The 20200-nt window shown below is 33.5% G+C and overlaps 1 protein-coding gene across 1 annotated transcript in view; it reads left to right on the top strand.

Annotated features, from left to right (window-relative positions):
• Positions 1-20200, top strand: part of CDKL5 (cyclin dependent kinase like 5) — a 131023-nt gene that overhangs the window by 54135 nt on the left and 56688 nt on the right. Inside the window, exons 5-7 of the mRNA XM_044669264.1 lie at positions 1241-1361; positions 4273-4332; positions 17321-17411. Of these exons, the coding sequence (XP_044525199.1) occupies positions 1241-1361; positions 4273-4332; positions 17321-17411 (272 nt within the window). The remainder of the gene's footprint in view (positions 1-1240; positions 1362-4272; positions 4333-17320; positions 17412-20200) is intronic.

Here is a 20200-nt window from a genome sequence, read left to right as displayed (position 1 = left end):
AGAACTGTAAGATGTGTTTTCTTATTGCTATCTTATAGTCTTATTTCATAGAGAAGACACTTAGGAAACAATTTAGTTTCAAGATAGTAGGTGATTATAAAATACAAACTACCTAAGACAAAATTCTCCAAGAAAAGAGAGTGATTAGCATAAGCTAGACCAGCCAAGGAAAGCCTAGTTGAAGATGTAATTTGATGGAATGATGAACTCGAGGATGTCTATGTGAACTGGAAAGACGTCTAAGAATTAATGCAGAGCAAAAGGAACAGAACCAAGAGAACATTGTATACGGAGAGTGAAACATTGTGGCACAATCAAATGTAATAGACTTTTCTACTAGCAGCAATGCAATGACCCAGGACAATCCCGAGGAACTTATGAGAAAGAATGCTATCCACAACTAGAGAAAGAACTGTGGGAGCAGACACTCAAAAGAAAAAATATATGACTGATCACGTGATTTCGATGAGGATATGATTGGAGTTTTTATGTTAAAAGATCACTACCGCAAATATGAATAATATGGAAATAGGTTTTGAACAATGATACCTGTATAACCCAGTGGAGTTGCTTGTTAAATCCCGGTTGGGGTAGAGAAGAGGGGTAGGAAAAATCATGAATCATATAACCATGGAAAAATACATTTTTTATAAAAAGATAATTTGAACTTTCAAGTCTTTGTGACTCCAGGCCCAATGTTTTATTCACTGTGCCACCTCAAATCTGGCCTTAGACACTTACCAGCCATGCAATCCTGGGCAAGGCACTTAACTTGTTTGCCTTAGTTTCCTCATTTGTAAAATGAGCTGGAGAAGGAAATGGCAAACAACTATAGTATCTTTGTCAAGAAAACCTCAAAATGGGATCAGGAAGAATCAGACACAACCAAACAACAAAACAACTTATATTCTATGATGTTATTACTTTTTTTTAGGGGCCTCTGTTTCCTCATCGGTATGATATTGTAAACTCAACTCTTTTAGGATTGCAAGAAAGTACACTGTTTCTTATCTATCAAGTGACTTGATGTTTGTTTGTTTTCCTTTGACTTTAATTTTTCAAATATTGTGTATATTTAATTTTTAATCTTGAGGACGTTTAGATCTTTTAGGAAATGCCTTCTAGAAAAAGATAGTTTTTAAAAAAATCATACTATGAAGTAAATAGATTAAAATATGTTAAAACTGTTAATACAAAATTTATGAAACTAGCTAATGATATTTACCTACTTAATGTTTAGAATATGCTTGAATTGCTAGAAGAAATGCCAAACGGAGTTCCACCTGATAAAGTAAAAAGCTATATCTACCAGCTAATTAAGGCAATTCACTGGTGCCATAAGAATGATATTGTTCATCGAGGTGAGTGTGTAATTTTCTAAATTTAACATATCTCTAGAAATAATTGAAGAGAAAAAATTCCCATAAGATATTAAGAATGTAACATTTGAATTTCTCTTTTCTTAAAAGTATTTAGTAGTGGTACACTAACATTTTCATTTCAACTAAATACAAGTGAGAAATTTGTATTATACTTCAGATCAGCTTGTGCTCCATTAGGTGTTTGTTTATAATGCAGTAAGCAATTAGATGTGATGACACGAGCACTTTGTTGCCTCAACGATTATATCCTTTAACAGCTATAAGAGCTCTCATTGGCAAAAAGGACCCCACATACAAAGCCAGCACATTTCAAAACTAGCACTGTGATAATGGAGCAAAGAGGAGTTGCCAAGGAGCCCTTGGAAATAGCTCAAGGGCAAGGTACCAAAGAAAACCCAGATTCATACCCTATAAGTGCTTTTGGTTAATGATCTTTCCAGTTGTCAGTACTTGCTTGGATCTGACAATATCAAAATGATAGTAGTTCAAGAAACACAATTTTGTATGTAGTCAATGTGGGATTTAATTTTACTTGACTATGCATATTTGTTATAAGATCTTTTTATTTTTTCCCCCCAAGGGGAAAAATGCTTGGCAATTGGAAAAATAAAAAAATAACTATTATTTTAGAAAAACAGAAAAGATTCTCTCAATTGATTGTCACTCTTAGTACTTAATGTTTTCAAGTATTAATGGATACCAATGAATAAATGACAAACAAACACAAAAAGTAGCTGGTATTTATATCATGCTGAGGTTTGTAAAACATTTGTTATGTTATTTGAACCACCCATTATCTCTGTGAATAGTTATCATGTGTATGGATGTGCCCGTTTCTTTTTCAGATGAGGAAACTGAAGCTCAAAAAAATTATTATGTCCCCTCTATTAGTATTCCTCTCTCTGAACTGAACTCCTCTAACTTGATATCTCTCTATCCCCTGCTCTCCTACTCTCAGCCTTCCACCAAGGATTCAGAATCTGACATTGCATAATTATACTGATATTATTTAAAGTAAAGGATTGTCCAGTTTGCTCATAAGCCATTTGTGCCAAGGAAAAGAGTAGTCATCCTTCAGGGGTGGTATTTTTCTTATCTTTTAGGGATGCATACTGGCAATGAAGGGAAGTGACTTGTGGTCTGCTTTCTTTCAGTCCCCTTATCTTGCTCTCTAGTGAGAAAGTCAGCTAAACATTGATTGAAGCAACAGTGAATCAGAACTGGATAATTAGCAGAAGACACAATGATTTTTCTCATTTCCCCTCATTCTTAAAATCTCTAAGCTACTTTTTATTTGAACTCTTCAATATAGTAGATACTATTATGATCAAGTTCAATCATATTAACAAGCATTTATCAAGTGTACTGTTTTAAGCACTGAATCAAATGAGATAATATATTTAAAGTGCTTTTGTAAACCTTAAAATGTTATATAAATAAATGTTGGCTATTAATATTTGTTGGCAGTTAAAAAATAAAACCAGGGAAATAATTTTAAAATGTAGAGGATGTGGTCATTGTGAAATAATATATATATTATTTCACAATGACCACTCTATATATATTTATTATATATAATAAATATATAGTGTTGTTCACTTGTCAAATTCTTTCTTCTGTCTTCCCCATCCCATTTATTCTCCTCTATGAAAAATTGGCAAGTTCATCTGAGCTTTCAGAGACTGTTGTCATGATTAATTGCTAATAACATTATGTTCTTTTGCATTGGTCTTGAGAATCNTCAATATAGTAGATACTATTATGATCAAGTTCAATCATATTAACAAGCATTTATCAAGTGTACTGTTTTAAGCACTGAATCAAATGAGATAATATATTTAAAGTGCTTTTGTAAACCTTAAAATGTTATATAAATAAATGTTGGCTATTAATATTTGTTGGCAGTTAAAAAATAAAACCAGGGAAATAATTTTAAAATGTAGAGGATGTGGTCATTGTGAAATAATATATATATTATTTCACAATGACCACTCTATATATATTTATTATATATAATAAATATATAGTGTTGTTCACTTGTCAAATTCTTTCTTCTGTCTTCCCCATCCCATTTATTCTCCTCTATGAAAAATTGGCAAGTTCATCTGAGCTTTCAGAGACTGTTGTCATGATTAATTGCTAATAACATTATGTTCTTTTGCATTGGTCTTGAGAATCTTGATAAACACCTGATTTAATCTCATTATACAGAGTATGGAAGATATGGAAGCTTTTATAGGTCAGTTACTTGGCACATGTGAATAGAAACCAACAGTCACAACTGTTAGGGCATTGTGTCATGCATTTTTTCACTCCTTTAGCATTTGCTCTAGCTAATATATTCTCTAATATTTTAATGGGCATTGTGGTTTTATTTTTTAAAAATTAAAAAGAATTGTGCCTCTCAAGAGAGAACATTTAAACAATGTTTATGGCCTCTTCTATCCTCCTAGAGTATCTTTAACATTTAGGATAAAAATCAGAGTTGCTTTTCTACATTCGTTTAGTATGACCTAAAGCAATTCTATATCTTTAGAAGTATTTGTAATTTAGAAACATCTATATTGTTGTTGTTTTTTTAATAGTCCTTTAAGCACTTGATGTATTCAGTTAAATTTTTGCCATTCTCTGCTTTAGGATTCATTTAACACCCTCAAGATTAAAAAGGGAGAAGGAACAAGACAGCAATTCTGAACTTACAGTTTGCACATTTGAATAATAATTAATTGAAACATTAGTATATTTGCATGAAATTTGTTTCCAAGGTTTTGCTGCCAGGGATGGCTATTCAAATTACTTGGAGTTTTTAATTCAGTAGTTAAAATGAATAAACATTTACCTGATGAATATTGAAAGTAGTTTACCTCTTAAAAACAATTTGATATTACAGATATAAAACCAGAAAATCTCTTAATCAGCCATAGTGACATCCTGAAGCTGTGTGATTTTGGTAAGTTGAAAAGAAAATGGGTCATATTCTTTATTGGAATAGCGATTACAGGTGAGTTGTTTTTCCAAGATGTATTAAAAGGGCCATTTATCAATTGAATCCATTTAAATTGATAAATTTATTGTCATGTGTTTTATTGAGAAATATGATCAGAATACCCCTACTTCTGTATAATATAAAAGTTTTCACTGTTTTATAGATTCATATTGTTCAGCATTTTTGACAATTATTTCTTAGGAGACAGGTAAATTAATATATACATAAACCCAGCACCTAGCATAATAATAATGTATTTACCTTAGGAAAATAATGACAGATTTTTGAATACTGGTAATTATCTTGATAGAATTCATTTTTCTTAAAGAAATCGTTATTTACAAATCTCTTTGTGTACATCTTTATATGTGCATGTATTTCAAAGAGATTTTTCTAAATACCAGGTTTTATTAATTTCTTTGTTACATCTTTTCATAACTAGTTATATTACAGATAATCTACATGTGATTGGACAATGCCACACCCAGTAGGGTTTTATGTTTAAGTTGTACAGCCTTGCAAGGGAAGAATGCTGTTGAATAGCATTTATTGAATAATCTTGCTAAACATGATACTATGTACTATAAAAATTTCAGATTAAAATTATTTAATCGACTAGATCCAGAACTATACATTGGAGTATTGGGGGAAGAACTTCTTTTAAAAAGTTTGAGACTTGACAAGCTCATGTACTGATCAAAGTCACCTTTAGAATTTTAACATGATATTTTCACTTTAATGAATATCATCACAAATGAAGTTTTGTTTCCAAAAGCCTAAATAAATTCAAAACATCCTTAAAATAATTGGAATTCAAATAAAGGATTGTCAACCCTGTCTGTAACATCTCTGCTTTTACTTGATGCCACAAATAGAAGGAAACGTGTCTTTTTAATTTAGTAATGTCTATAAGGCATTAAATGTTCAGGAATTTTCTCTTGTGAGAAACTGTCTTGTGGAACATTTAGAAAGAAAAGTTTTGCGTTGAATGTCTTTCAAATTAGCCAACTTTTATGGAGAACCTTTTGTATTCTGAATATTATAGTAATCATAATCATAATTCACATTTGTTTGGTACTTTAAAGGTGACAAAAACTCCCCTCATAACTCTTCTGTGAAACATAGGTTGCATATGATATGATTATCACCATTTTGTGTGACTAAGCAGTTATAAGAGAAGTAAGAATTGTCTGAGTTCCAAGTTCATTGTTCTTTGCATTATCCCATACTTTTAGATAAGGTTCTGTGATGGATGTGAAAGAAATAAAAAAACTAAATATAAAAGGCTAAAGGATTTTCTCTTGATTTTTCCTGCATGTACTTAACATTTTAACTTTCAGAATATAGATTCCTAGCTGCCTTCTTATTCACTGGTGTGATTACTGTCAACTAAATCCTATTGAAGCTTTATGTGTATACATTGTATATTATTTATTGTGTATAGATATTTGTGTGGGCACATAATTCCCATGAGGTCCGATGTTACTGAAATTTCTAAAGAGAATTCTAAATAGAAAACAAATACACATAGAACCCCCAATAATAGGAAAAAATGTTCTGCTGGTCTAGCTATTCTTAATAAAGAAAAGACCATTTTAAAAGTAAAGCACTTCTTAAATCACTTGCAGAAATGCATCTTATGCCACATTGTATACTGTTATGAGTAAGATTAGATTAGCTGGTTATTAGGTATTGATTATATATTGATTAGGAAGTACCTAGCAGGAAGGAGCTGGAGCTGGGAATTCCAGGTTGGAATGAAGGAGGAGGAAGTCTGTCTGTGCTCTGTGTGTGGACTCCATTAGTGGTGGGCAAAACTGTTGCCAGCCTGGGAGACCTCAGAGCAAAGGACACCCTGCTTCCTGATTTCCCCCGGGATCCTGTGTGGTGTGGCATTTAGAAAAAGGACAAGATCTACAGAGCCAAGAGAAGAGGTGAAGTTTGGGTACTGGAGGACAGTGCTTCAAGCAAAACCCTTACTACTTGGTTCCTGAGACAACATTAGGTCCTGGCATCCAGAGATCATCAGTGGATTGCAGTGAGAATCCCAAAGCCACAAAAGCCCCAGCTGTACTCAAGCCTGGCAGGCTCCAGGTTTGAGGCAGAAACCCAGAGACTCCATTTATAGCTCCTTGGGCCCTGTTAGTTTAGATCACTTAGTAGAATAAGTCCTCCCATTGCCCTGTGGTTTTATCCCTTAGATTTTAAGTATAGAAATCTTTTCCCACCTTTTAGTCTAACATAATTAAAGCTGTTAAGTCCCTTTTACCTTGTTAGCCTGTTACTATGGTCTAGTGGAAGCTGGTGACAGTTAAGATCAACTGCCATTCCTGTAGAGATCCAGTAAAACTCTGGTCTCTTCACCCTGGTCCAGTCTCTCATAAATCCTAGAGTGTGTTCCCACAAACCACTTAGTTTATTGTAATATCCCTGGTGACCCCATTACCTCACTTATATTTTCCTACAATACCCAATGTGCCCATAAAAAGGACTTATTGACCTACCATTAACTTGTCTTCCTACAGCGCCCAAACTCCCATTGTGTGTTTTTACCTATGAGGCACAATTAAGAAATAGGAATGCCATTAGAATGTTATTTTCATTATTGTTATTATTACCATTAATAACTCACATTTAAATTTTAAAAAATTAAAGCTTGAAAATATTATCTCATGAAGGAAAGTTTTAAGAATGTATTTGCACTTTTAATTTTTCCATGTACTTTAATTTTTTGCACTAATTTTTGTGTATTTCCCAGTTTTCTGTGTGATCTCTTAAAAAGGAATTGTTGCTGATTTAGTAAATTTATGTTACCGATATAGTATAGTGGATATGGAATGATGGAGTAGGAGTCAGGAAGATCCAAATTTAAATCCTGCCTCAGACCCTTACTAGTTTTGTGACCTTAGGCAAATCGTTTAAACTTTGTTAGTCTAAGTTTTCTCCTCTATAAAATGGGGGTGTTATTAGCACCTATTCTTAGGGTTGTTTTGAAGATCAAAGGAGATAATATGTGTAGAACATTTTGAAAATCTTAAATCACTTTGTAAATGTTTGCCAGGATCATTTTTGAATTAAATGAGTAATTGTTATTCCATTAGGATGCAATATAACTGTCTTAGGCAATGTGTGCACAAGTACAAAACATCTTAAAATTTGCAATAGGTTAAGGGAGAATTAATGACTTTGTGATCATTGTGATGTCCTTTGAACATTTGTCCTCAGTCGTATTAAAAAAGCAAAATCATTTTGGCCAGTTTTTTCTTCTGACAGATTCACTACCTGATTTAATGAGACCTAGAATAAATTTACAAACATGACAGTATTAAACACTATGGAAATCTTAGTGCTCTGTGGATAGAAAACTATTGATTGTTTAAATATCAAATGCTTATGCATCCTGGTTTCCACAGATAACTGAAGAGAATAGCTTACTAAATCAAACAAAACATATTTAGTATTTGGATTTTCCCACAAAATTTACACTTGATATTCAATTTCTGCTTCTTCTGCCGCAAACATTCTTAACCCCAGTATTTCAGTCATTGACTTCATGTAGACCCAACTTTAGAACTAGCACTGCTTCCAATTATCTGATGATTATATATTATAAACTCATTAATTTAAAAACTTATCTATAACATCTATTGAAGACGTTTTAGACTTCTTCACGAAAATTCGGACATTTTCCCCTAGAGTTTCTTTCTCATAGTTTTCTCTTCCCTTTGTTCAAAAAACAGATTTTTTCCTTCATTGTTTTTTAAAAATTATTAAATCCTTTGTGTGCATATTTAACACAGAAACTCTTTTCTTCTTTTTCTACCATTGATAAAAATTGACTTTATTAATATTGACATCATAGTTAGGACATTCTTCCTGATGAATTTAAGCACACTGATAGACCTTGACATAATTTTCATTGATTTTCATTTTATTATAGCGTATTGATAAAACAGCATCTATCAAAAGTATTTATCAGCACAGCATTTCATTTTTATTTGGAAATATAATTTTTATTTAGAAATATGTTCATGTTTGACTTGTTCGAACTGCTTTTACTCTTCTTGTTAGTTGATATTGGTAGCACAAATTAGAATGATCACCCAGATTTATTAAATCATTTTTTCAGCACTAAGGGCTTTTAGTACTTCATAAACCTTTAAATATCATTATTTAGTCTATAGTACAGGTAAGATGTTCCTGTTTTTCCCCTTCTATACTCACATGGTCTTAAAATGGAAGTTTACTCTATGGTCTTTTATTTATTGGCATAAAGCAGATGTTATTTTGGTAATAACTAGTAGCAAACAATAGGAAATGGACTTCAGAAAATTCAGTGAGTATGTAAATATTTTATGAGTTCCAAAACTAAAGCCTCTAAGAGGGAACTTTGTTTTGTTATAACTGTATTTGAATGTAGTTAAGATTATCCTTATCAAATTTAACATGTCTCAAAATATGTTACTGGCATTTTGTATGTCTATCAAATATAAATTTTTGGTGAAGAGAACATACTTTAATAGGAAAATACCACAAAGTAGCTGTGACAAGAATTATATACCAGAGTACCAAAGCAGTGATGAGGAAGAGTCTGGATCCTAAGACCTGAATTTTAAGATAATTTTACAGTCTACTTTAGACCTTCCTTTTTAAAATTTTTTAAACTTTGACCTCAAATTAAGAACTCATACATTAGAATCTGACTTCACAGCAACTAACTCAGGCTGATTATATAATTGCTGCATGTGTATTACTTTCACCAGTACCAGTCAGGTGATCCATTTACCACTGGTATTGCCTATAAAATGACCAGGTCATCTAAACTCAGAGTGGTAATTTAACCTCAATGACAAATGATATTCTTTAAAACTGCATTCTATCTTTTATATGTGGCATAGATATTTGGCAAAATATGTTTGCTTTATATGTTTGTTTATCTACAGTTTCACTTCCTTTTAGTGGTCTTTTTATTTACATTTTATTTACATTTTTTTCCAACTCATGAAAAAAAAATTTTTAAGTAACAACTAATATTTATATAGTAATTTTAAGATTTACAAGTTGCTTTATACCTGTTGTCTGAAGTGATCCTTACAAAAACCCTTTGAGATTATTGCAGTTCACCTCTCTTCTTAACAGATGATAAAATTAACTGACTTGCTTTAGTTACACAGTTGATAAGTCTCAAAAATTGAATTTTAATTGTTTTCCTTTTTCCTGAATTAAAAAAAAAATATTGTTTTAGTTCCAAATTTTCTATCTTCTCTAACCATTAAGAATGCAAGAAATACAATACCCACTTACTATACATATAAATTCATGCAAAAAATATTTCCATAATAGGTTTTGAACAATGATACATGTATAACCCAGTGGAACTGCTTGTCAGATTTGGAGGGGGGGGGGAAGAGCGGGGAGGAGGGGGGATCATGAATCATTTAACCATGGGAAAATATTCTAAATAAAAAAAGGAAAAAAATATTTCCATGTTAGCCATGTTTTGAAAAAAAAAAAGAAAGAAAGAAATATGCAAATATGCTTCAATTTGTACATTGAGTCTATCAGACCTTTATACAGAGTTGGATAGCTTGTTTCATGGTGAAACCTTGTGGTAGATTGTGGTAGATCATTGTATTGACCAGAGTAGCTAAATCTGTCACAGCTGATTATCTTTACAAAATTACTGTTATTTTATAAATTGTTCTCTTGGTTTTGGTCACTTTACTTCACAGTGGTTCGTAAACGTTTTCCCAGATTTTTCTGAAACTACTCTATTATTCCTTAATATCATAATAGTATTCCTTCATATTCATATCTTAACTTTTTCAGCTTTTTCTCAGTTGATAGGGATCCCCCTCAGTTTCCAGTTCTTTGCCACTACCAAAAAAAAAAAAGCTACTGTAGTTTTTTCAATATGTAGTTCCTTTCCCTTTTTCCTTTATCTCTTTGGGGTATATAGATATACCAGTGCTACTGTTGGGTTAAAGGGAATGTACAATTTTATAACTTTTTAGTTACATTTCCAAATTCTCTAGAACAGTTAGCCTATTTCATAGCTCCACCAACAATACATTAACGTATCTATTTTCCTGTGTTCCTTCCAGCATTTGTCATTTATCTGTCATCTTAGCCAATCCAATGAGTATGAGATGTACCTCAAAGATGCTTTAATTTTGCTATGATTAAAAATGATGAGGGCCGAGATCAAAAGGAAGAATAGTATTTTAATAAAAGCCATGCTGATAGAGATAAACTGACCACGCGCCTGTAAGAAAAAACTATTCCAACCTCACCTCCGCCATTTACCTTCCTCTCTCCTCGAGCTCCAGTAACTAAAGAGAGCAAGTTCCAAGTCACTACCCCCTAATTTCAAACAGTCCCTCACCTTGAATACATCATCCAAAACAGGAAACCCATTAGGGATCACGGGAAATGTAGTTCCAAGTATCCCAAGTGATTTTAAATGACACATAACCCCCCTGAGATCCGTTGAAAAAGACTGGTCTCTTTCAGTGGATCTTAAACCAAAAGAAAAGAGGACAAAAGCTAGCCGCATTGACAAAACGCCAAATTTGGGGCAGTACCCCACTGGCATAAGAGTGTCCATTCAAAATAAATGCATTCAATTCGTTCAACCCCCGTAGTTCAGATCAACTGCGCCCCAAAGTTCAAATTTGGGTCTTCAAGATCCAGTGAAGGCTCTTCAGGCATCTTTTGGTGCCTCCACCAAACAGGTTCATCATCTGGATTCTGGGGAGATGGCAAAATCCTTACCCTGAAATTACTTTCAAAGAATTTAAACTTTACATTATAGATTACAAAACATACATTTTCTTCTGAGAATTAACATTACCCCCCTGAGTTTACTTCTAAAGGAGTAAAAATTGACTTGCAATATAGATTATAGTTCAGACATTATGATTATAAAAACTTAACACACACACCCCTGAGGAAAATTTTAAATGACACATAACTCCCCTGAAAAGATTAGCCAAGGATGCATAGCTAAGTGAGTCACGGGGGTGCATGAAATCAATTGGCAAAAGAATTAATAAAAAAATAAAGAATAAAATTCAAAAAAAGGAGAAAAAATTAACTTGTGAATGAAATGTAAAATGTGCAAAAAATGTAGGGGAAATAAACAGGCCTTTGATTCAAGGCCCAATGAAAGCGATTTAAGCAGTTTGCTATAACCCATTCAGGGCCAGGACTACAGAAAAATTGCCATTTTCTCTCTATATATAGAGGAATAAGGGAAATGCCTTTTTTTGATCCGATTTTTCCCTGCACCTTCTCAGGGAATGAGTCATTAAATGATAGCGAATCTTAGGTGCTTCACTAGGAATTTAAGTTGAGGGGACCCACGTCCTCTAAAGTTTTAGAAAAGATTGGGACTCCAGGACTCAAACCCCAATTTTCAAGCCCTTCAAGTATTGGCATAGAACTCCTGCAATTCATGCAGATTCTTTAGTCAAGTCTCTGACCATGTACCTTTTTCTTGGAATCAGAGAGGCATTTAATCACAATCCCATAGTCTCAGGCTCAGGCTCAGGTATTTGCATTGAGCTTATTTCGCTGTAGAATAAAAAAAAAAAAAAGGATAAATAATGATTATATATGTACTTCCAGTACAAGATGAGAAAAAGGAAAAATCAATTGCTTTATAAAAAAATGTTTTAAAAATCAAAAAAATATATATGTAGCTTAGAACTAGAAGGGTTTTGTTATCCAAAAATGAGGTTTTCTGTGAGAGAAAGTGGGTTTACAAAATAGCAGATTCACAATGCACATTCAAATAGAGTACCATATTTCTAATAACACATTTTAAAACAATAAACAATGATGTTCAAAAAATCATATACTTGTTACAACTTTTAAACCTTGGCTAAGGGTTTCTCAACAAATTCTGTTACTGCTTCATATAAAAACCTGATATTAAAAAAAAAAACAAAAAACCTTCTGGTCTAAATTATCCTCAAGAATTCTAGACCCTTCTGATAAAAGAGGTTAAAACATAGACTAATATAAAAAAAAATATAAGACAACAATTCTTCACAATAAAATATATAAAGTTTATCCTTTAAGACCACAATTCTTTAAAATAAATACATAAAAACTTTATCACTTATACAGAAGGGTACTAAGCACCTAAAGTAAATTTTTAAAAGACCTCTCATAAAATTACAATTTAAATCTCAAGGCAGGCACCAAACTCTCCAAAGTTGAACAAAATTAAGGCAATTTATAACTTTAAAAATGTGTAACTTTCAAATGGTACAAGAACATAGCATTGTTGTTGATTACAGTAAAAATGAAACCTGAAATAAATTAGGAAATATAATGAGTATCAGATAACAAGCTGGTCAAAACCTCTTACCAGTTCTAATAGATTTTTCTCATTATTTGGGAGTTACAATAAAATCATAAACAGAATTAATCTAGCAGCCACAAACTACATTAACTTAAGATGATTCAGTGCAACAGGAAAATCAATGAAATAAGCAAGATTAATTTACAAAACTAATTAGCAAAATACAGTAAGATACAGTCTCTCTAAAACAGAAATAAAACTCATTCAGTTCCGAGGTTTAAAAGTTCACCCCTTATTCAATTTAAGGTTCTTTTGATTGAGTTCTGCTGAGTTTAAGGAGTTTTTTTTTTTTTTATAATCAGTCTTTGCTCTCAATTCAAAGTTCTGAGCAGGTATGGGGGTGAATAGGCCATGCGGCCCAATTAACGGTAATCCCTAGTTCAAGGTTCAGACGCTAGGTCCACGTGGGTGCCGATCGTAGGCTCGGGGCTAGAGAAAAGCTTAGGTCAGTTTTGTAGAAAATACCCACGTGGAGAGCTTGTGGGGGGTGCCTAAATTAGGTCTTTAGAGAAACACATGGAGGGCTAGAATGCAGGCCATTACTAAACCAAGAGAGGGGGTAGTGGGGACAATACCAAATCCTAAGTAGCAGTGGCGGAAGTCTCCGAAGATCTCAGCAAAAGCAGCAGTCGGGGGTCATCGCCGTTGGGGCTCTGGGTTCTGGGACTAGCAGGTCTACTAGCAGCACCAGCGGCAAGATCGGAGAAGTGGTCTGGGACGCTTGCAGGCTTGTGGCACAGCAGGAATGGAGATCAGGTCAGGAGTCAGGAGATCAGTGGCAGAGACACCCTGGCTGGGCTCCAGCATTTTTAGTTTAAAGCCAAAAGCCAGAATCAGCTGGCCTTACCTCCCAAGGTGGTTTGGGCTGGACTGGCTGGCTGAGTCCCGCCTGAGGCAAAAACGTGCTGTTGTTTTCAGCAAAAGCATGGCAAGGAAAGCCACTTTCCTTTTTAAAAAAAGTGCTCAAAAGAGCTAAGCCAGGCCAAAAAGAAAGCATGGCTATGGTTAGGCTATCTGGAAGATTGAGAGTTTGAATTTCGACCTTCTGGTTCGCCAAACTGTTATTATTAAAAATGAAGATGGCCAAGATCAAAAGGAAGAATAGTATTTTAATAAAAGCCATGCTGATAGAGATAAACTGACCACGCGCCTGTAAGAAAAAACTATTCCAACCTCACCTCCGCCATTTACCTTCCTCTCTCCTCGAGCTCCAGTAACTAAAGAGAGCAAGTTCCAAGTCACTACCCCCTAATTTCAAACAGTCCCTCACCTTGAATACATCATCCAAAACAGGAAACCCATTAGGGATCACGGGAAATGTAGTTCCAAGTATCCCAAGTGATTTTAAATGACACAATTTGCATTTCTCTAATTATTAGTGATTTGGAACATTTTTTGCATATGACTTAATAGCTTTGATTTCTTCCTCTGAAAACTTTTCTGTTTACATACCTTGACCATTTGTCAATTGGTTAATGCCACTTATTCTAATAAATTTAGCTCCGTTCCTTATATATTTGAGAAACGAAACCTTTATTGGAGAAACTGACTGCATACCCCATGGGATGACTACCACAGGTCTATCCCAGTGTATAGCTGCTCTAATATAACATGTAAGCTTAATCAGTATAAATATGTGCATAATAAAAACAAGAGAGAAAGCTGGCAATAGAAGGGTTCAAGAAAGGTTTTGTATGGAGGCAGCTAGGTGGCTCAGTGGATTGAGAGAGAGGTCCAGAGATGAGAGGTCCTGGGTTCAAATCTGGCCTAAGACACTTCCTAACTATGTGACCCTGGGCAAGTCACTTAATCCCCATTGCCTAGCCCTAACCACTCTTCGCCCTGGAACCAATACACAGTATTGATTCTAAGATGGAAGGTAAGAGGTTTTTTTTTTTGTTTTTTTTTTTCAAAACTTTGTGTATTATTAGGTTATATTTTAACTGAATCTTGGAGGCAGAGGTGAAGAGATAGTCCATTCTAGAAATGGGGTAGCCCTGCAAAGGCACAGAGATGGAAGATGGAATGCAATTTATAAAGAACAGAGAGAAAGTCAGTTTTTGATTGCTTTATAAAGTGTATAATGAAGTTGGAAAGATAGTTACAGGCCAGATTGTGAAGAACTTTCAATGCCAGATTGCTTATTTTTGTCTGTTATGATCTTTCTCTCTTTTTTAAATTAAGAATTCTCTCCATAATTGAAACAGTCACAAAAGATTATTTCATTTACATGAAATTGAAGAGATTGATTGGGGGTTAATCTCTGTATCAGATATCTATAGGATATCTATGATATACAAAGGGAATTAACAAACAGAAAAGACTAAGAGTTATTCCCTAAAGCAGTGATGGCAAACCTATGACACGTGTTAGCACTGACATGCGTAGCCATTTTTGATGACACATGGCCACATGCAGCTGCATACAGAGAAGTATGGGACCACACATTTGCTGTAGTGTAGTATAGACACTGTGCACTATAGATGACAATTCTACCTATATTAATTTACCTGTTTTGGTTTATTAAATACAGTTATATATTACAATTATACATTTTTGTTATTTAAACTATAAATATCATGAAATTATGGGTTTTTTCTTAAGGTGACAGCCACCCGAGTTATGCTTAGTTTTTTGGCGAATTTTGACACACCAAGCTCAAAAGGTTCCCTATCACTGCCCTAAAGGGTGCAAGTAATCAAAGCATTCTCAAAGAAGAATTGCAAACTTTTACCAACTGAGGTAGGAGCAATTGTCTCAAGGCCCAAATACATACAAGCTTGGCTAGTTTTTCCTTAAAAAGTATTCAATCCTTCCTTGAGACTTAATTGACCCAAGGGAATGAAGTCTTGAGCTGTTGGCACATTTTCTTGGTCTCCAAGTACAAAAAATCCAGGACCTAAGTAGTCAGCAACTTCTCTTTAATGCTTCTTATTGGTAGAACAAAATCAGCAACATAGGCAGGGAAAGCTAAGTTCAAATGAAACAATACTGTATTTTTGCTCAATACTCTTTCCTCCTACTCTGGCTATTAAATCTTCTTTTGATAACTGTCCTGAATTCTGAGTCCCTCATTTTGTTTTATTCTTGAACCCATACTGTTGGAATAGTTTGAGCCCTAATGCAACCATTATAATGAAAGATTGCTCCAGGTTACTAATAATAAGAGATATGCAAATCCAACAAATTCATAAAGGATTACAAAGAATGGAAATAATGTTAGGGAGGCTACAGCAATAGACACAATAAAACACTGTTGGTGGGGCCAATAAGCTCACATTTATATTCTATTCTGGAAAGCAATTGGAATTATTCTAAAAATAGTGACTGAAATGTCCATAATTCTACCTAGAACTCCTCATTACTAGATTGTGTGTATGTGTGTGTGTATGTGTGTGTGTGAGAGAGAGACAGACAGACAGACAGACAAGGAGGCAAAACAACCCCAACAAAACAGAAAGATCTTGCACATTATGAAATATTTATAATAGCATAATAGGATCTCGAGACAAAAAAGATGTCCATCAATTAAAGAATGACTAAAAAAACTGTAATGTAAATGTAATGGAGTATTATTACTGAAAGAAATGCTGAATATAAAAAATTCAGAGAAACATAGGAAGATGTAAATGAAGAATGAAATAAACTACATCAAGAAATATGACTATGTAATTTAAACTAGAACAGATAAAACAATAAAAAAAGAAGGAACCGAACACTATGCCCTTACATCGAAACTGACGGAAAATTGTGAAAATGAACTCCATCTCCCTCCCTTTGCAGAACTAGTCTTATAGCTATAGAATACTGAATATACTTTCAGACTCAGTTAATGTGTTTTGGTGGGTTTGCTGAATCCCTTTTTTTATTTTTTCCTTTTTAAATTTTTTTGTAATAAGGGTTGACATGCTGTGGACCAGAGAAGAAAGGGCTATATTTGGAAATGAAGGTGAAATTCAAACAAACTATTAATTTTTTTAAATGAAAGATACTTTTTAAATGGATTCTCCCCTGACCATAGTTATAAAGGGTATCTGATTTTGTTCTTTTTCTAAATTTTTTATGATGTATATCCATTTTGAGTTTAGTGTGTTACATATGCTAAAAGACCTTGGTTTAAACTTAATTTCTATCAAATTGCTTTTTTACTTTTCCTTGCTTTCAAGTACTTTCTATTTCTTCCTGTTTAATCTGCTTAAGATTTGTTCTTCAAGGATAGACTATTCAAGTAAAACAAGCCAGATAATAAAATCCCATTTATATATCAGTTTAAAGTATGGAAAGCACTTTTCTCATAATCCTTTGAGGTAGGCAGTTGAAAAATTAGATGAAAAAGCTCCAGTTCTGAAGATTCAGTTATCTTCTCTGTTTTCATGTATACTGTAGCCAATAAATCACTGGGGTAGAATTTTAACCAATCTTAACTTCTGTTCAGTACTTTCCATGCTGCTTCTCATACTAATCAATATAATTATAAATATTCATATAAAAAACTCCAAAACTAATCAAAGTTTATACCAAAATAAAAACATGTTTCTTTAAAAAAATGCTACTTTTTCATTGAATTTTTTTTGGTTTTAGGTTTTGCCCGGAATCTATCAGAAGGCAACAATGCTAATTATACAGAATATGTGGCTACCAGGTGGTACCGTTCCCCTGAACTATTACTTGGGTAAGTAATATTTCCCAAAGTACAAAAAATAAGACCTAAATCTTGCTTGATTACATATTATTATCTATTAAGGAAACTGCTTTGTTTGAATTGGCTAGGAATGTGGATTTTGATAATTTCTGAGTTATTATTTGTATTCTTATTAATGGTTGTTCAATCAGGTATTAGATAAATAGCTTGCGCTAAAATTCTGCCTTGCATTTCATTAACTCTAAAAAGGCATGAAACTAACCCATCTACAGAGCCACATTCCATAATATAAAGGCTCATTCATGTCAGAAAATATGGCAGAGTCCTGATTTCAAGTATTTTGCCCTTTTACCCTTTAATTAAAACATGCTAGAAAGTCCAATGTTTGGGCAAATAGTAGCTGAGTAAAGCAAATCAGTAATCATTAATAGAAAAATATACATAACAAAAGATTAAAAACCTTAAAACATAGAAACATCTGTACCACAGAAATAAATAGATTATTTTTGAAAATAAATACATGCAAGTTCATATTATTTATCTCTTTCTGCATATGTTGGATGCAGGCTTGTAACACTGAATTGATGCAAACAATCACAGAAGTAAGATCTTCTGTTATTGTGCTGTATGCAGTTATAAAAATCAATGATGTTGTGACAGCAAGACAAAGATATTTAGCTTTATAGTAAGACACTGTGGGTGTTTTGTGTGCCTAGTCTGTTGATAAGGGGTAGTAGGAAGCAGGGTTGTATATGTAATTTAGAGATATTCTGCTTTTTGGTTTAAAAAATAATGCTCACTGTGTCCATTACCTCAGTACTGTAGGCAGTCACTGCTGTCCACAGTAGACCAGGGTTTCCCTCACTAGTTCCTCTTTTCAGTGTCTTTCAGTATTTTTGAAGTTTTGAAGAAAAGAGCTTCTGATAGGTGTTTTAGAATATATAGTTCCAACTCCATTATTATCCTAAGGAGAACTTAAATATATGGAAACATCATTATAACAGTATTTGCCACTAAGAAGCATTTATTATAAGGGATACTAGATAGATAGATAGATAGATAGACAGACAGACACACACACACATGCACACATTTCCTCTACAATGGGTATCTATTATATTGTTCCATTGCATAAATATCCAAAAATAGCTTTATAGTAAGACACTGTGGGTATTTTGTGTGCCTCGTCTGTTGATAAGGGGTAGTAGGAAGCAGGGTTGTATATGTAAGACATAGATTTGAAAAAGTTGAAAACTTCAGGTCAGCTAAGTTGCTCAGTGGATTGAGAGCCAGGCCCAGAGGCGGGAGGTCCTGGGTTCAAATCTGGCCTCGGACACTTCCTAGCTGTGTGATCTTAGGTAGGTTACCCTATTGCCTAGCCCTTACCACTCTTCTAATTTAGAACCAATACACAGTAAGGATTTAAAATTTTTTTTTAAAAAGTTGAGAATTTCACAGACAGTTTTATTTAAGTAGGATTATTTATTAAAGAGACTTTTAAAAAACTTGGTAAGAGTTATATCCATAATAAACATGTAGGTATATACTAGTGAAGTATTTTGGAGACTTGACTTCACTCCTTGTACTCAAAAATGTCTCATAGAATAATCTACTCAATTCAGTTAGCCTCATAAATATTCTTGCCTGTGTACAATTTCCCTCTTGCTGGAATTATTTTGTTAACCCATATACAATCACCTCCTACTCCAGAGGTAAAGGAAAAAATTGTCCTCTTTTCCCTTCTTCCTCTTACATCAACCATTATTTCTGCTGCCATTGAAATATTATTAGTCCAGCTTTTGAAAGTATTTTTCTAGTCAGTGTTGAAAATGTTTTATATTCATGTTTTGTTGAAGTTGTATGAATATTCTATCATGTCATTCTTCAGACATTCTCTCAATTTTTTCAAGTATCTCATTGTACCTTTCCTTTTTTTAAGCTTACATTATTATTTTTGCTTGAAATTAAATCAGTTATGATTTTTAAGGGCTTAAATGTTTTTTCATTGCCTTTTAGGGATGGCTTATCTTAAACTCAGGTGTTTGAAAACTAGTACCTGGCTTGTTACTTCTAGGCATTCACATAGTTTTTTTAATTGTAGTTATATTTTTATGTACCTGAAAAATCCCCCCAAACCTCTCACCTCTTTAATAGGAAAGTTTCACTTTTCTCTCTATCCAATTGTATTTTGATAATCTAAGCCATATAGAACACAGTTATGAACCTAAAAATAAGCAAAAAAAGGCCTTAGAGAAAATGTGCACCAGAGAATCCATTTACTTTACTTGAAGAATGGGACTTGGAGCCAGTCTCTAAGAGGAAGAGCTGGGATCATATATCATGAGGAAAAGTACTGGGATTGAGGTACAGCAGTGCTAAGAATAGAAATGTTACTGATTGACATGGTGGTAGGACAACAGATCCAGAGCAGAACTATAGTCTGGGATCATTTAGTAGGCAGCCCAAATCTCCTAGTAACCCCAAAGGAAATAATTTAGGAAGACACCATTGAAAGCATTGCTGTCCCTAATGATAATCCTGCACCTATATGAATATTATTTAAATTACATTTTATTTTAAAAGCAAGAAAATATAAACATTTCCCCACAAAAATGGGGAAAATTAAAACTTGTAGTATTTACGTGGCGTAAACTTTTTTCTGGAAAATAGATTTAACAACATATTTCCCAGCATCGCAAAATTAATGAGATATTAATTGCATCAAAGTGTACATTTTCAGATCAATAGAAAGTAAGCTTATTGGAAGCTGGAATGAAAAGCCCCTGCACCCAGCACAATCACCTGGTACATGATAACCA

Source organism: Gracilinanus agilis, chromosome 3 (genome assembly GCF_016433145.1).
Source record: "Gracilinanus agilis isolate LMUSP501 chromosome 3, AgileGrace, whole genome shotgun sequence".
In the NCBI taxonomy this organism is placed as follows: domain Eukaryota; kingdom Metazoa; phylum Chordata; class Mammalia; order Didelphimorphia; family Didelphidae; genus Gracilinanus; species Gracilinanus agilis.
Note: the sequence above shows the minus strand (reverse complement) of the source record. Positions and strands in the feature narration are given on the sequence as shown.